Genomic DNA, 17402 nt, shown 5'->3' on the forward strand with positions numbered 1-17402 from the left:
ATGAGCTGGCTCATTAGTAATCCTCTCCAACTTCCCACTCGTTGCAGTTTACGCCACCTGCCACAACAGCACCACCAGCGGCAATTGGACGGCCTGCAGCAGGAGCTGCGGCCTTGGCACCGCCACGCGGCACACCACCACCCACGCGGGCTGCCATCAACTGAGCAATTTGCGGCTCTGCGAGAATCGCAGGTGCGACAAGGACGACCACGAGGACAATAAGTGGAGCAGGAGCCGCCCGTTGACGCACAAGCGGAAGGAGCATCGCGCCCACATCCACTCCCATCAGCATTATCATCACCACAAGGAGCACGAGGAGCCGGCCCACAGGATACGAGTGAGTGTCCTCTTAATGACGAAACACTTTTGCCACTTTGGGGAAATACCCACGAAACGGTTAGAACTGAGGTTTAAGGAAAGTGTATCTTGAAGTGCAGAAACTAGTGAAACAAATTTAATTGATTTGATGATTTCGGGAATCGAAAGGAAATAATGTTTTTCTTGATACCTTTGACCGATATTTCCCAGGACATTTGGTTAAGTTAATTTTTAGTGGTTGATTAAATAAATAAAGAATCGGTGTGGGACTAACTTATTGGTTTTTAGAGTTCTGAAAATATATATTTGATATAATATTTCGCTTGTCTTAGAATATGTTTCTATATAAGTAAGCAGTTTTACTTAAAGCTTTTCAAATAATATCAACCTTTTCCCCATTTTTCCGGCATCTTTCTGTCGCAGAAGGGCCACGAGTGTCGGAGCATCCAGCGCCTAGGTCCTGCCAGGATACGACTGGGCGAGTGCGTCTCCCGAAAGCTGTATCGACCGAAGCTCTGTGGACGTTGCCATCGCGGGGTCAAGTGCTGTGCCCCGGCGGTATCCACTACGATACAGGTGAGTGGGATGGGCATTCCCCGGATACATATCCAACACCTGCCAAGTGGCAACTGGGCTAAGAGGGGCTGAGCTTAAAGTCCGACCACCACCTGACGCCTAAGGAGGAGAGATGAAAATCCTCGCGGATTGAGTTTGCTGCATTTCCTTTCCTTTCCATTGCTGCTCTGTTGCAGCTCGCAGAAATTTGCATTTTCCGCTTCCTTGCTTGTTTTTCGACATTTGTCCTTTTCAATTAGATTACCGTTAATTTAAAAGCAATCCCATCGAGAGTCAATATAAAATGTTTTGCAAAGCATGTACTGTATTTACTAAAATTGTGATTAAAAAATGAATAAAGAGGAAAATATGCTTATTTTGTTAGCATAAAAAGATAATAGCACAGATTACAACATATTATTTCATTAGTTAATCAAATAAAAATATCTTCACATCCGAAGCCAATCAGGCAAATAATATTTTCCATCAATTTTATTTGACTGCGCATAAGCAAGTCAATCGGAAATACATTATTCAGGCTTTATTTATTTAAATATTCTGCTGTTTATATAGCCGCCAACCGCGATTTTTGTACCTTTTACAATATTTGTTTATGCACTTGCCATAACTTGCGGCCGTATTTATTTGATAGCCGGGAATTTAATGATAGTTTTTCCTGCCGGTTATACCCAAAAGACCATTGCACAATGCCGTTGCTGTTTTGTTTATTGGCTCTCCTTTCTCGCCTTTCCGCATCCTTTTGCTTTTAATTAAAAGGTAAATGGCATTAAAACGTCAATTTGCAGAGCTGCAACAATAAGAGCCAATGCCAAATGGCAGCAAAATTAAAAGTCAAATGCTACCCAGATGTCAAAATCAATTAAACAACTTTTCACCCGCCCGCATTCTACGAAATGCATTTTTTCCCAAGAAATGGAAATCCTCTCTGCTGAGATTTCGACATCTTCAATCTTTTTACAAAAATTCTCTTTTTCCTTTCTGCACCATTTTTTTGCGCTTCAGGTTGAGTTGCTGTGTCCTTTAAATGCTGTCGATCCAATTAACTACGTACAGCGACGTCAACCGAACAAAAAAAGGCAGATGAAGGAGCCCCAGGATGAAGATGATGATGGGGGCGATGATGTGGAGCCTGAGCCGGTGCTGCAAAGTGCACAGTTATGGGACACGGTCGCCTTGGAGCCAATCGATCAGGAATTCCTGCAATCACATCAGATACAAATCGAGAATAAATTCATTGCCGTCGAATGGATACTGAAATGTGAATGCACCACGAAGGTGAGTAAATGCAGGGGCTGCGCTTTGCTTTTCTGGGCTGTTCTTGTCTTCTTGCCTTCGGTGTTTCTGTGGCAGCAGGCCCATAATCGATGTCATATTACACTGGCCAACCGAATTCGCATGCCATTTGAGGCAATCATTCGGTTGGGTATCTACCTCGACAATCATTTTCCCCCTGCTTCTTCTTTTCGCCCAGATGTACCAGATGCACGAAAATTGCTTTCACTTGTCATTTTAATCGCATCTTTTGTTCCCTGCTTGCCATAGGAAATTCCCTTTAGGTTGCAGGGAGTAAGGGAATGATGGGCTCGAAATGGAAACTTAACAACTTTCTTAACATTTTACTTTAGCAATCAGATTTATTTTAAATGAGATTTATTATTCTATAAGAAAACCCAAAGTCATAATGAATATTTAACCAATTAAGTTAGTTTCTTTTTGGGTATCAACCAGTCTGCTCTTGTTTATCGTGTTTATTTAGCTCTTGTTATTTCCCAGTCTATGCACAAATGTGTTTTTGTTTTCCGAAAAAAAAATTATTGCTGCAATTTTTTTTGTTGACTGCTTGGTTGCGAGGGGCTTTCGCATTTCCCGTTTCCGAGGGTAAATGGGCCAAAATGGGCGGTGGCCGTAGGAATGGGGGTTTTTCTGCGCCCAGCTGTCTGTTGTGTTTTCCCATTATTTTGGCGTATTCATCTTGAATGCCTTTGCCTTCGCCGCCCGTATGCGCTGTGCAATTGCAATGATTGGATTTTTATGAATACATTCATCAAAGGACCTCGCTCACTGCGCCACTGGCAAACTGAACGATAACATTTTGTTGCATACGTTCAGGCGGTAACTTTAAATCGCTGTGCGGATGTGTGTGTGCGATTTTTTGTGCGCCTAAGCTGGCGCTTTTGTTTTGCCCTATCTTTGTAGGCTTTGAATGGGTTTTTTTTCAAAAAGAAGTCGAGCACAACAGCTATTGATTGACAAAGTAATATTAAGAATAATAATATTAAGAATATTAAGAATAATTAAGAATAATTATTAAGAATAATTAATATTAAGACTATTTGCCCTCCGAATAACTATTATTCACCAATTTATAGCTTCGTTCGTTAGAGTGAATTTGTTCCAAATAATTAAAAAAAATATATGATTTAAATTATAAGACCTTGACAACGTGAGGCGTAAATTTTAATAAATTGAACGTATTGCTGAATCTATATAATTGATGAACAAATACTTTTAAGTAATACAGATATTTACTTGAATGCGGTATTATTTTGTTGTAATATGCTCAAAACCACTAAGTGCAAAATTAAAAAAAACAAATTTCTATTTCTTGCTAAATCATCATAAATTACAATTAAATATTTAGATTTATTTATAAGCTCGGGTCACAGTTCTTGTATTTGCTGTTAGCTTTATTTGATGCTAATTTTATACACGTGAAATATCGAGAAACGAATGCTATTTTTGCTTGTGAGCAAAATTTAAGAGAGAGCAAGCACTCTCTTTTTATTAAGGTTCTGCACGCTTCGTTCTCTTTCGCTCTCTTAGCAAACTGATATCAAAATGCTGATATTGCAGCGTATGCTTGCCAATTGCTTTATTCTCGGTTTAATTGCATTGACATAACACCAATTCGCCGGAGCAAAAAATGAAGGCCCCCTTATCAGTAAATTACGTCTTATCGCCAAGCCCCGTAAATATTCAGAGATAGAGATAAGAGGGCAAAAACTAGAAACAGTATATGAGAGAAGCAGGGAAAGTGAAAAATCCCGATTCAGTTGCCAGCCGAACGTCGAAACGTGAAGCACGGTCGGTTGTTATAAGCAATATATATCTGTTTTGCCACCAGCATGAGTTCCGCGTCATTGCGTCTGCTTAGTAAAACCAGACAAACCGCTCGCATTGTGATCGTGGGTGCGGGATCCGCTGGAATAGCAGCGGCCACCAGGCTTCTGGATCTCGGTTTCCGGAATGTGCTCCTCCTCGAGGCGGAAGATCGAATCGGCGGTCGCGTTCACACGATTCCCTTTGCCGATAACGTCGTCGACCTGGGCGCCCAGTGGTGCCATGGCGAGAAAGGAAATGTGGTATACGACAAGGTCAAGGACCTGAATCTCCTGGAGGTTACGGAACCGCACTATGAAACCTTTAGATGCGTTCGATCCAACAAAGAAGTCCTACCCGACGACCTAGCAGATCAACTGAAAAATATAGCTGATATGTCAATACCAGACCGGCAGGCAGAGCTCCTGGACTTCGAGGGCTCGTTGGGAGACTACATCAATATGAAGTACTGGAAGGAGCTGGCCAAGCTACCGCCCATAGATCGTACCATCGCGGAGGAGTTCCTGGAGGTGTTTCACAAATTCGAAGCATCCGTGGAGGCAGCGGATCACCTGTTCGAAGTATCCGGAAAGGGTCACTTGGAGTACTGGCTATGCGAGGGCGAGCTGCTCCTCAATTGGAAGGACAAGGGATACAAAAGATTCCTCAAGCTACTCATGAAAGCGCGAGAGGATCAGTCCGAAGATTTCGGTATCCTCAAGGGACATGTGCGGCTGAACAGACGGATTGCTGAGATTAACTGGGAAGGAGCTGATGAGCTTACCGTGCGTTGCTGGAATGGCGAGGTAATCACAGCGGATCATGTCATATGCACTGTTTCCCTGGGAGTTCTGAAGGAGCAGCATCCGAAACTTTTTGTTCCCGCCCTGCCAGCTGCCAAAGTGAGAGCCATCGACGGTCTTAAGCTGGGCACCGTGGACAAGTTCTTCCTGGAGTTTGAGAATCCTCCGCTGCCAGGCGATTGGCCTGGCTTCAATTGTCTTTGGCTGAAGGAGGACCTGGAGGAGCTGCGAGCTTCGGAACTCTTTTGGCTGGAGAGTGTGTTCGGCTTTTATCCAGTCTCCAGGCAGCCACGCATCCTGCAGGGCTGGATCATTGGCCCACATGCCCGGCACATGGAAACGCTCACCGAGGAGAGGGTCCTGGAGGGTCTGCTGTGGCTCTTCCGTAAGTTCCTGCCCTTTGAAACTGCCCATCCGGTGCGAATGCTGCGCACTCAGTGGCATGCGAATCCCAACTTCCGAGGCAGCTACACCTTCCGCTCCACCTACACGGATGCTCTGCGCACCGGTGCCTGGGATCTGGAAGCTCCGCTCCAGGATGTGTGCAGCAGGCCACGCCTCCAGTTCGCCGGAGAATCCACACACAAGCACTTCTACTCCACGGTCCATGGAGCCGTTGAAACGGGATGGCGCGAGGCGGAACGATTGCACCTCTACTACCGGGCGCGAACATCTCAGCTATGAGCTCACACCAGGCCATTCCGGATGTATGTTCTCCGAAGCTGTGAAATCAAGATTGGCCACAGGCAATGGAGCGTAGATACTCAATATTTGTCTAGGCACAATTTATTATTGTGTTTTGCTCAGCCGTGGCGATGAAAATATTTGTGTGCCTCCTAGGAGGCACTGAAGAATTTTTCACAGTACAGAATTTTATTAGTGCATTACTATGTATGAAAAAGTGCGTAAATAAAATATAAATAAGGTTTTATTATTTTTTTTTATGATTTTTCTTAGAAAGATCAACGAGTCTTTGTAATATAGTAAGTGCAGGAAATGTAAGAGGCATTTAATCAAGTCAAATATCTAATCGTTTAATGGCGATATTTTTGGCACGTTAAGGGGGTTCTAAAGCGAAATTGTCGGACTATACCTTATCAATACTTGGTAACTATTTTATAACTACAATTAAGACTTCTATTTATGACAAGATTAGATATACGTTTTACATCTCACGTGTGGTTGAGAAAGGCGTTTGCTTTTATTAGCCTAACAACAATGAGTGTACTCAGAAAAATATAAGAGAAATTATAAACAAATGTTCTAGGTAACTACTGCGAAAGCAATACATTACTGTGCACTTCAATATTTTTACTGTTGAAATTGAAATACAATGCTGTCCATGCTCGTAAGTTAATTTACTGGCTTTCCACAGTTTATTTGTATTATTAGACAAATTTTATAGACTGAGCCAAAACTCAAATATCTGTTTTTCCCGTCGAGTCATAAAAACTAGAAACCGGTTTCTTAAATTTCAGGCCATTCAGTTGGTAACGAAATTCAAACGCATTCTAAAAAAGCCGAAATAAAAGCCAAACATGTTGACCAACTCATTTGCAGCGAACAGCAAACAGCATTGTAATTGTGCCTGTTTTTCGGAACATTTACAAACACTTGGTTCAAAATAGGAGGTGTGGGCGGTGGGTAGTGTGCGGGGGCAGGGGGCGTGGCCACTGAGTTCGCACACATGCAAAAGTTCAGATTACGTGCGGAGTAGGGAAAACTAAAATCAGTTTAGCACATACACCAGTATTTTGTGCTGCAAAAACGCAGCCCAAAGGCCAAGCAGGCCAGACCAGCCATGGATGGCCACAAAAACCACAACAGTCCAACAGGAGCCAGGAATCAGGAGCAGGAGCGAAATCAGGAGCAGGATCAGAAGCACTGGCCATGTGATTTCACTGCACCAATGTCCCGGCAATTGCCGTCCGGCAAAAGCAGCAGAAGCACTTTGGCTGCCCATGTTGAAAATTCAAATTTATGCCAAGCCGGGGCCAAAACATTTAAAATATCCTTGCTCTGGCTTCATCCTTCTGTAACCACCTACCATTCATTCCACAGCATACGACAGAAAGAAACTTTCTCAAGTCTCTTAAAGTTGAGATTTTGAATAAACAGCTTTAGATTAATGGACTTTTATTTTAATTGAAAAGCAATACAACCTTTTAAGCTATTGGTAATCCGTAAACGCTTAGATTGCAAAAGCCCATAAATAATTGAAGGATGTAATTTATACATATATGCAATTATTATAAAATTAAGCTAAACAATTATTCAAATTTAAAAGTATTGAAAATATGGAAAATCTAATCAGCATATCGTTTAAATATATGTTGTGCTAAATTGGAAAGGAATTTAATAAACTCTCTTAGGGAATCTTGTGGGTACCAACGAGAAAATGAATACACCTTTTTTTTCCAAGTGTATGTTCAGACTGCCTTTGTGTGTTTGCATTCGTTTGTTTGTTTGCATGTCGCCCTGGTGGTCGTAGTCGTATCCTGGCTCATAGTTCATCGCCCCCTTCCCGAATCGCCACCTCTCAATTACATATGCGACTTTGTCGCCCTTCGAGGCGAAAGAAGGAAAGCCCGAGTACAAGTTGGTCACATCTGTTGTAGCTTTTCCGTTGAACCTGCCCCTTTCCGTGCCTGAAATCCCAGTGCCGATCCCTCGCTTAATGCGCTGCAAGAGCGTCAGTCGTTGGTTCCGTTGCCTTTAGTGTCTAGCCAGCCGGATACGTGGTTTTTGTACCTATACACTGAGAAAACAGAGGGTACAGTACAAAAAACTATATTATTAGCTCAAAAAAGAGGGAAAAGATTCACAAGAATTCAGTAAGCTATGTATGCTGACTTTGGAAAAAAACAGTACTGAATAACAGTAAAACAGTACTGAAAAACAGTACTGAATATCAAGGACAATGCTAAAATATTAGATTTTCTAAGAAAAGCTTATATAATGACTATAATGAAAGGGGTGTATTTGTGTAAAAAAGCCGTCAGCCTTTGACTTCAGCTTTAATTTGATGCTGATTAACAATTCTTTTTGCTCAGTGCTTCCATATTCGTCCACGTGCTCGTGACTCCTTTTTTTTTTTTGGAGTAACTAATTCTATTTATTAAGATTTCAAAAGGAATCGTTCAGTAATTCCTCTGAACTTAACCTAATGTGTGATAAATATAAATGAGACCAAGTGGTATCTTAATTATAAAGTACAAAAGAAAATGTAATATGTTATGTTATCCTCCGGGTAAGGAGATCGCTGGGGTGTACCCTCTTCAGTCTTCGGAGAGAGATGGGATCAGCTAGGATAGTTGCTAGTCGGTTCGGGTGGGCCATAAGCCTGTCGGCATAACGGCTGCTGTGGAAATTAATCTGATCCCCAAGAAGGGTAACTTTCAGATCTCTTTCGATGACTATGTTCGTCACGTACCAGGGGAGCCCAGATGCGTGACGTGCAGCTCTTGACTGGACCACACGGAGCCTATTAAGCTGGGATTTGGCGGCAGTTCCCCACACCTGGATGGCATAACTCCACGTTGGAGCGAGAATGGCTTTGATTAAAAGAGCCTTAGAGCTCATTTGAAGTTTGCTGGAGTGGAAGAGCCAGTCGAGCTTTTTTAGCTTCGCCAGTGACTTTGATTTGACCGACGTGATGTGGGCCCCCCAGGTCAGTCTCCGATCTAGATGAACTCCTAGGTAGCAGTGCGATCTAGCATTGGTGATAGGGCTTCCATTGAAGGTCAGATCTGTGCAGGTTCCGGGTCGCAGGGAAAAAGTTACACAGGCTGACTTTGAGGAGTTAATGGCCACATTCCATTTGGCAGTCCATTTTTCGATTGCGTGCAGCCAATCCTGGACCGCGTTGGAGGCAGTTTGCAGTGAAGGATGAGACGCCAGCATGGCAGTGTCATCGGCGTAAGTGGCCAGGAGCAGCTGAGCCGGGGGGACTTCGGCGTTGTTTGCGGGAGATGGCATGTCAGCAGTGTACAGGGTGTATAGGAAGGGCCCAAGAACACTTCCCTGTGGAACTCCTGCATGAATCTCCTCCAGGCTGGATCGAGCATCACGCACTGCAACGTCGAACGTCCGATTAGAGATGAACGATCTCAGGATGGCATAGTAGGGAGCAGGAAGGAGAGTTTTCATCTTGTATAGAAGGCCCTCATGCCACACCTTGTCAAACGCTTGCTTCACGTCTAGAAAGACGCCGACCGTGTAGAGTTTGTGCTCGAAGCCATGCGTCACCTGGTTTACCAGTCGATGTATTTGTTCAGGGCAGCCGTGGGACTTCCTGAAACCAAATTGGTGTGGAGGTATATGGTTCACTACTTGCGGCAGTTCCATCAGGCGGGCTAAGAGTATTCTCTCAAAAATCTTAGAAAATGTTGATAGCAGGCTGATTGGGCGATATGCATCGATCTGCGTTGGCGGCTTTCCGGCTTTAGGTATCATAATGATACGTGCTCGCTTCCATTGCCTTGGAAAGTGCCCTAGCCTTAGCATGGCATTAAAAATTTTTACTAAGGCTAGGACTCCTTTGCGTGGCAGAGACTTCGCAGCACGGTTGTCGATGCTATCGTAACCAGGGGTTTTCTTGATGTGTAGCGCCTTCAGCTGCATCATGACTTCCTGCGGAGTGGTATGCCTAATGGGGCGAGCCGGTACAGTCGGAGCGTCCAGAAAATTATTGATTTCTACGCGGTTTGAGTCGTCTGTTAGGTTGAAGGGCAAGAAGGTGGAGGTCAGGTGCAAAGCAAATGCCCTCGCTTTTTCATCGTCCGTCTTGAGCCAGAGGCCACTTTGACTCAGGATGGGAGATTGAAACATCGGCTGCCTCTTGATATTTCTTGTGAGCCTCCATAACGAGAAGTTGCTGTTGTTATCTGGGCCAATACCCTCAAGCAGGGTATCCAGATTATCTCGTCGGGTCCTGGCTAGCAAACGATGCAGTCTGTTTGTGGTACTAGAGTATAGCTGCTTGATGTTCGGATCTCCTGTGGCGATATACCGTCTCCTGAGGCTCCTTTTGTGGGAGAGCAGCCCCCTAGCCTCCAAGCTCAAGATGGGAGCCCTCCTTGCGGTCGTGTGACGAGCTTGATGTGGGGGAGGTGTGGCCCTCCGTGCTGCTTCCGCGATTGTAGCTACGAGGTAATCTACATAAGCTTCCAGACTACTGCATGTGTCAATGGGGATGTTGAGATCAACTGTGGCCTCGATGTGCTCCTTGAAGGCCACAGTATTTGCAGTAGGTGACAGCATTTTAGTGACACCTTTGAAAAGCTGAGCGTCTTCATCCAGCACAAACAGCAGGGGGAGATGGTCAGACGACAGTTCTGTCAGGGTTTGCACGTTGATTTCTTGCTGTCTGAATCCTTTGGAGATCCCGAAATCAATTGCACTTGGAGTGACACTTGTTCGAAAGGGATAGCAAGTAGCTTCTCCAGTTGCAACAATGTCAATACCTTTGCCCGCCAGAGCGGAGAGCAGCACCCTGCCTCTAGTGCACATCCTGTAGTTTCCCCACCATCTGTGCTTTGCGTTCCAATCACCTGCCGCTAGGAACTTTGTGCCAAATTGAGAGATGATAAGCTCAACGTCAGCCTCCGTCCACCTGAGGTTAGGAGGACAGTATACTGAGGCAATGTTAAAAGTACCCCTGCTAGCCGTCAGCTGGATAACTGCTGCCTGGATGTGATGTGATGTGTGACTCCTCGAGTGACAATGTTAAACAAGTCTGTGTTTGACCAAAGGACACACATTTGCCTAGCTAGCGGAGCAGTCGTCCTGTTCCCGTTTCCGTTGCTGTTCTTTGCCCGACTTGTGTTATGGCCCAGGTAATGGTTGTTATGACTGGCAAAGTATTTCTCTGTGTTTGCTGATTGCATTGGCGACGGGAATGGGAAAGTGGATGTTCATCGAGATGGGGTTAGTGAGCAAGATAGTGAGTGGCTGACAGGTGGAGCCAGTTCACTTCACGTGGTTGCGAGTGGAACATTCGGCTTAATTGCACAACTAACTCACTTGCGCCGGGATTAAATGGGTTTAGTTGGGATTCCTTTATGCAGAAGCACGGCCTTGCACGCCCTTGCATTGTGGGAATTAAATTCCTGAAAATTCTCGGTATGTATTAAGGTGTGTTATTTGCTTTGGAATTTTAATTGGGTGCTAAAATGATATATGAAAAGCGAACTAGCAGTGTTGTCCAACTCTAGGTGCCCGTGGATTTTAAAACTTAGAACTTCTGAGCTCTTTAATAATTTATTCTTGTTGCAAGGAATTCGTCTAATTATTAAGGGAACAATATAATTTGATTATTTCTTTGGAAAGACATACAATGCTTGATTGTGAGACTAATTATAAGTTGTTAAAATTTTTGAAATTTTCAAATGTCGTGCATCATGATTGCGTATTGGAAAATGTATTGCAAGTGAATGACAGTTCCTAAGGGATCCAATTCAAGATCTTCGAATATTTCCTTAGTTTGCAGCTCGTCCTTTGTAGAATTCATTGAGACGATCTGCCTCGCGCCATCCCGATTCAATGGCTCCGTGGACCGTAGCGAAGTGATTCCGGCTCGAAGCCTCTCCGGCGAATTGTATCCTCGGCCTTCCAGTGACATCCACCAAAGGTGATTCCAAGTCCGAACGTCCCGTATGGAGTTCATCAGCGTACGTGGAGTAGTAACTATAAGAGCCGCGGAAGTTCGGATTAGAATGCCATTGAGAGCGCAAAAAGTTTTTTGGGTAGGGTATGGAAAACTTAAGGAACTTCCTAAACATCCACATGATACCCTCGAGGACCTGCTCCTCGCTGATGGTTTCAATGTATCGCGCGTGGGCCCCAATGATCCAACCCTGTAGCAAACGCGGTTGACAATCCACACTATGAAAATAACAAACACTCTCCAGCCAGAAGTATTTGCCACCTCGTAGCTCCTTCAGATCTTCCTCCAGCCAAAGGAACGCCATTTCTCTGATGTTTTCCGGCACTGGCTGCTCCCCAAACTCCAAATAGAACTTGTTCACAGTCCCCAGTTTGAGCCCCTCTATCGACCTGATCTTGAAGGCTGGCAGAGCCGGTGCAAAGAGCTTCTGGTGCTTTTCCTTGAGAACTCCCAATGAGACTGTACAAATCACATGATCCGCTGAAACAAATTGGCCGTTCCAGCAGCGGAGAGTCAATTCACCATCTCCCTCCCAATTGATCTTAGCAATTCGTTTGTTGAGATGCACATGTCCTTTAAGAATTCCCTGGTCGCCGGGCTGATTGTCGCTAGAATTTAGCAGGACACTCAAGAATTTCCAATAGCCCTTTTGCCGCCAGCTGAGATTTTGATCCCCTTCGGAAATAGCGAAGTTCCGGAAATTTCGGGAAGAAAGCTCGGACACATTATCGCAGGCATCCATGCTGCAAATGACCTTTTTCAGGCAGTCTTGGGCCTCCTTGGCAATGGCCTTATCTTTAGGAACCAAATGATGGTTATCTTCTTTCCAGTAGGCATTAAAGGCATCACCTACGGAACCCTCATGTTCGCCAGGCACATCGAATTTGTCCACCAAAGCCGTAAGATTCTTGTTTTGATCGTCAGTGAAGACTTCCTTGTTGGAGCGAAAAAAGTGAACGACATAGTCGCCGGTCCTGTCGAGGACATCCAGGTCCTTAACTTTCTCATAGACAACATTTCCCTCTTCGCCGTGGCACCATTGAGCCCCCAGATCGATTAAGCTGTTGGCAAATCGTATCGTGTTGATGCGTCCTCCAATCCGGTCTTCCGCCTCGAAGAGCTGGACATTTTTGAATCCTTGTTCCAAAAGTTTAGTAGCTGCTGCTATTCCCGAAGCACCCGCTCCGATTATGACGATCTTGGCCGTCTCCTTGGTTTTTAAAAAAGTAGTTGCTTCTGAACAGGCACTCATGTTTTGAGAAACCGGATTAATTTACTTTATGGATTGCTTAAGCTTGAGTGCAGAAAGCTAAATTGTTATATGATGTTTGGATATGCAGCCTTTTATAGGTTTGTTTATCAGTACTTTCGTATCAAATTAGTCCTTGCATTTTTGCGGTTCCCATTATCTATACATTTACGTTACTCGTAAATTAAAAGGGCATGCTGATTCGTTGAATAAATTCCACAGGTGAAAGAAGGCGTTTTCGAACCTATCAGAATTGGAATTCTAAAGGATCCGACGCATCAGTACCAAAAGATTCTTCGTTACTCGTCTGAGGAACGGGTATCTGATAGTCGAGAAATAATACTAAAGCGGTCGGTTTTTTTTCCATACTTTCTGATTCCTACTTGCATACTCATAAGGACATAATAGTTCCCTGGCACTTTATCTTTAATTCTACCTGCTTTATAATAGAATGTCAATAAATATACTTTTCGTTTTATAAAAGTCATTCTGTAATTTGTATTGTTCCTACAAGTATTTCAAGTGCATTTTGTGGTTTAAGTTGTACCTTATCAGCCCAACAAGCAGAAACCACTTTACTAAGTTGACCAATACATGAAATCTGTAAACTCAAGTGATAGTAAATGAATGCACTGCTTACAAAGAGCTTTTTATAAATTTATCAATAATAGTAATACTTGAAGAATAGTGAACTTGCTGCTTTATTATTAAGACAAATAACTAAAGTACAAATACAAATAGAAATGCTATCACTGGGAAAGTAATTTCTGAACAATAATTAAAACACGCTGCATGCCAACTATTCAAAAAAGAATACATTTTCTTTAGCAACGGGGGAAAAGAATTTAATTAAGCGTCCATTAAAACGAAATATTTTTATGCCACAAATTCATATTAAAATTTCATATGGGTTTCCCCTTCTCTGTACTGCCCCACAGAATTGCAACGCGGCCAGCACCAACATCAGTGGCAACAGCAACAGCAACGACAATATGGCTAACACGAATAAATATGGTTATTACAATTACAAAAACAATAACCGAGGCCGGAACCACGAAACTAATGGCGAACCAAATGAGCCGACCACCAACAATGCTGGCAACAACAAGGACAACGAAGAGGATGTGGTCGACAGCGGCAACAGCCTCGACCACAACGATGTGGACAACATGTCCTCGGAACAGCAGCCGGATATTATACCCTATCCGCCAAGTGTGGGCGAATCCAGTTGGAGGGCCGAAAAGCTGCGCCAGCAACACCACTGGCAGCAAAACACATAGCGTAAACGTTTCCCAGGCAAACTATAAGATAGAATTCGATCGGCCGAGGGCAAGGATATAAAGCAGTTGCGTAGCGGAGAGTATAGTTTAAGATTTGTACAGCATAGCGATACTTAAGGCCCCATGGATGGTTAGGACTGTGTAAAGGGAAGTGGGAGAGGCGATGCAAGTTATACTTAGGATTTGAACATATCGAGGCAGTAAGTTTAGGTATGTGAACGATAGGGTTAGTACTAAACCAAGGGCAAACAACAAACACAGGCCGGAAATTAAAAATATTTTTGCAAGCATCTATACACACAGAAAAAATCGCGACAAAAAGAGAATAGAAATGAAGTGAAAATGGAACATTTTCAGAAGATCATTAGAATGGAATGCTGCCCAATAATGACGTATATGGTAATAATAATTTTAATAATATAGATGTAAAAGGCTTAAGCAACTCTAAACCAAACGAGCAAATGCGAGATCCGTGTGCATTCAAGTTATATCTGTGCTATATACTCACTTGTATTCCGATCTACACGTACGCCTAAGACTCTGCTTGAACGAAGAATTTAGCTGGATGTAAATGGACAGAGCCAGGACGATCGCCAACTACGAGGATCCTGGCCATAGTTTCGTTATCCCCCAACCACACATATCCCCGAAAATATCCCGAATCGAGTTCTCTGATTTAGGTCATGTGACGAGCGAGGCTTAGCCATCACCCATATCAAATGTATCGATGTAAGTCAACTCTTAGCTAGCGTCAGAGTTATCCGTGTGCCGGCGAAATTCAAAATAAATTAAATGCGAAAATAAAACATGAGCAACATGAGTTATTTACTAAAAGGGGTTCACTAACAGTACTTGTTCTCCACCACGTCGTCGATCCACTTGTCCCACTTCTCCTGCCACTTTCGGTACCCAACACGCTTTTCCTCGCCAACCAGGGCACTGTACCGGATGGAGTTGATGGCCAGGCTTTTGAGGAACCTCAGGTCCGCCTTCATCGGTGCAATGCCCAGGAAGGCGAAGTAGAAGTCGTGGGACAGCGGAGCACAGTGCCAGAAGGATGGATCGTCTGAGGAGATAACAATGGGCACATTGGCGGCCAACAGCAGTGCCGCCGGATGATTCCGATAGTCCACGCCCAGTTGCAGCACTTGATTTGACACCGGACACACCTCGATGGCGATGCCCAATAGTTTGGCCAGTCGCATCATCATCGGATGCTTGGTAAGGGCGTATCCATGGCCGATGCGTTTCGTGCCCAACAGGATGGCGTCCACCAGGTTCTCATCGATGGGCGATCCAAACCAGTTCGTCTCCCCCGCGTGGAAATAAAAATTAATGTGCTCGGGCATTTTTAGCAGGGGCTCCACAAAATCAATCAGCGGTCGTCCCAACTCCTCTTGACCAACCAGATCAAAGCCAACCATGAAGTTAGGAAATTCTTTCTGTTAAAAAGTGCGAAAAAAGGTAAATCAAAGTTCCATCTTAATTATTTAACTTACATTAAGTTCGACAGCTGTTTTCACATATTGCTCGACTACACTGGGCTCCACTCCTCTGAGAGGGGCGTATATCAGCTTGGAGCCAATAAAATCTGGATGGTCGGCCCGAAAGCGTTCCAGCTCCGAGTTGTAAATGGACACTGTGTCCCGAATGGTCAGCATATCGCCATCGATACAGTAGAGTGGCGGGAGCAGGGATCGCAGTTCCAGATATTGAACTCCGTCCTCGGAAAACTCCTTGAGGGCATTGTAGTAGTACTCAGCCCAAATGGGGGCATGACAGAGCAAACCGTCGAGCAAAATAAAGATGCCCATGAAGTGTGCCCAGGCCTGATTGTTTGAGATGAACTTGGAGAAGGGGTACATGCTGAATCGACGAGTGAGATATTTTGTAACATTCTTATCGCCTCGCCGTTCACGGAACTCTTCCATTGGCTCCCAGATAGATTCTTCGACAGGTTTTTCCTTGGGCTCCTCCTTGGAAAACCGGAAAGCAATGGCCTTGCAGCCCTCCTCAGCGGTACAAATCCAAAGATTCTTCCGGTAGGTCAGGCTTATGAGGTAGTCTGTGCTGCAGAGCGCCGTATCGTGGGCATGAAGGGCACCGCCCTTCGGCATCCCCTTAATCAGGTTAAAGATCGGTGACTTTTGGACCTCGGTCAGGGTTTTAAAAATGTGCTGACCCGGCGTGAACTGACTGGGATCCAGTATGCCCTTGGATATCTCTTCCTTTTTGACGGCCATGATCACCTTGTTGGCCGCCAATTCCCGATCGTTTAGTCTGATCTTCTGACCCATGATGTTTAAGTGCCCCACCTTGGCGATTGCTTGTCGAAGTGTCTTGAACGCCGTGGGTGACAGTTTCCGGAGGGACCGACTAACGGACACTGTAGTGTGGCCAATTTTGGCACATTTGGTCAATGCTCGGCGACAGGAGATGGCCACATGTTTGATGGCCGTCATATTTGCGTGAGCTCCCTTCGCTGGCCGAGGGTTTCATGGAGAATTTAGTTGGGATTTCGTTAGCCGAACATGAGATTTACACAATTTATTTACCCTACGAAATGTGTCACGCCGAATGTGTCAATAGGCCGCACATTTGTTTGCGCCGTGCCATTGCCGTTATAGACACAACCTGCGCACAAAATGGCGCCCAACGCATTTCCGCTTTAACACACTAAAGCCGCGACCCCGTCAACTAAACACACATGCGGCTTTTATTAGTAATTTATGGCCTCGTTGGATCGCGGACTGGGTTCAGGCATCGGTTTTTTATGCATCCGCGCGCCCTCAACACCACATTAAATGTGCACGACATCAAATTGATGAGGCTGCCACGGCCGGCGGCAGATAGAGCACCATGGATGCCGATTTGGCTTTATTTAGACCAAACTGGCTAGTTAGTCGGACCTCTTACAACCTCTTTCTGTTCAAATAGGTTCAAATGGGTTCAAAAATGCAAAGAGACTTGAAGCACAAGTCACTAACAGCACGTGTTGTCCCATTTTTTGAAATCTTCAATACACAGATTTTAGGAAGATAACTTAAGCCACATCCATTTTGTATTCATCCATAGTTCCTAATGTACCATTTCAAGCCAAACACAATGCGTTGATAAGTTGAGCTGGCAACACCAAATGCCTCATCCACACACTCTTGCGATGGCCCATCAATTTTATGGTCGCATACATGTTTGCAGGACCCAACCTGACTGCATCCGCCGCCGGCCCATAAAACTCCTACAGCTCATTACGGGCTGGAGCCAAATCAAAATCGAACCCAGTGCCGGCAGCCGCAGCACTAAACAGTGGCACGTAAAATTGAAACATTTGCAGGATTCGGATAGCTCGATCCCCGGCTCAAAGGAGGCCGAGTGATGAGTGGTTATGTGCGGACGTGGCACTGGAGGCG

The 17402-nt window shown here is 44.6% G+C and overlaps 4 protein-coding genes across 4 annotated transcripts in view; 2 read left to right on the forward strand and 2 right to left on the reverse strand.

Moving 5' to 3' along the window:
• Nucleotides 1–14803, forward strand: part of LOC6606118 (basic-leucine zipper transcription factor A) — a 59588-nt gene extending 44785 nt beyond the window's left edge. The window contains exons 7-10 of the mRNA XM_002030890.2: nt 48–337; nt 742–894; nt 1897–2169; nt 13651–14803. Coding sequence (XP_002030926.1) covers nt 48–337; nt 742–894; nt 1897–2169; nt 13651–13992 — 1058 coding nt within the window. The 3' untranslated portion in view covers nt 13993–14803. The remainder of the gene's footprint in view (nt 1–47; nt 338–741; nt 895–1896; nt 2170–13650) is intronic.
• Nucleotides 3939–5727, forward strand: LOC116801298 (spermine oxidase). The gene has a single exon (XM_032720038.1). The coding sequence runs from the start codon at nt 4020–4022 to the stop codon at nt 5478–5480; it is 1461 nt and encodes a 486-aa protein (XP_032575929.1). The 5' UTR covers nt 3939–4019; the 3' UTR covers nt 5481–5727.
• On the reverse strand, nt 11039–12810 carry LOC6606121 (spermine oxidase). Its single transcript, XM_002030893.2, has one exon. It carries the CDS (start codon nt 12713–12715, stop codon nt 11276–11278), a length of 1440 nt encoding a protein of 479 aa, XP_002030929.1. The 5' UTR covers nt 12716–12810; the 3' UTR covers nt 11039–11275.
• On the reverse strand, nt 14796–16572 carry LOC6606122 (adenosine deaminase 2). The gene is made up of 2 exons (XM_002030894.2): nt 15492–16572; nt 14796–15434 (listed from the first exon to the last, which is right to left on the reverse strand). Exons 1-2 carry the CDS (start codon nt 16452–16454, stop codon nt 14835–14837), a joined length of 1563 nt encoding a protein of 520 aa, XP_002030930.1. The 5' UTR covers nt 16455–16572; the 3' UTR covers nt 14796–14834.
• Between the last annotated feature and the right edge of the window lie 830 nt (nt 16573–17402).

Source organism: Drosophila sechellia, chromosome 3L, assembly GCF_004382195.2.
Source record: "Drosophila sechellia strain sech25 chromosome 3L, ASM438219v1, whole genome shotgun sequence".
Lineage (NCBI taxonomy): Eukaryota > Metazoa > Arthropoda > Insecta > Diptera > Drosophilidae > Drosophila > Drosophila sechellia.

What these genes read in the sequence shown, in the direction of transcription:
- LOC6606122 (XM_002030894.2), bottom strand. Translation starts at nt 16,454, where the DNA reads ATGACGGCCATCAAACATGTGGCCATCTCCTGTCGCCGAGCATTGACC. An exon ending in AAACAGCTGTCGAACTTAAT is followed by an intron (nt 15,435 to 15,491) that starts GTAAGTTAAATA and finishes ACTTTTTAACAG; the next exon opens with AAAGAATTTCCTAACTTCAT.
- LOC6606121 (XM_002030893.2), bottom strand. Translation starts at nt 12,715, where the DNA reads ATGAGTGCCTGTTCAGAAGCAACTACTTTTTTAAAAACCAAGGAGACG.
- LOC116801298 (XM_032720038.1), top strand. Translation starts at nt 4,020, where the DNA reads ATGAGTTCCGCGTCATTGCGTCTGCTTAGTAAAACCAGACAAACCGCT.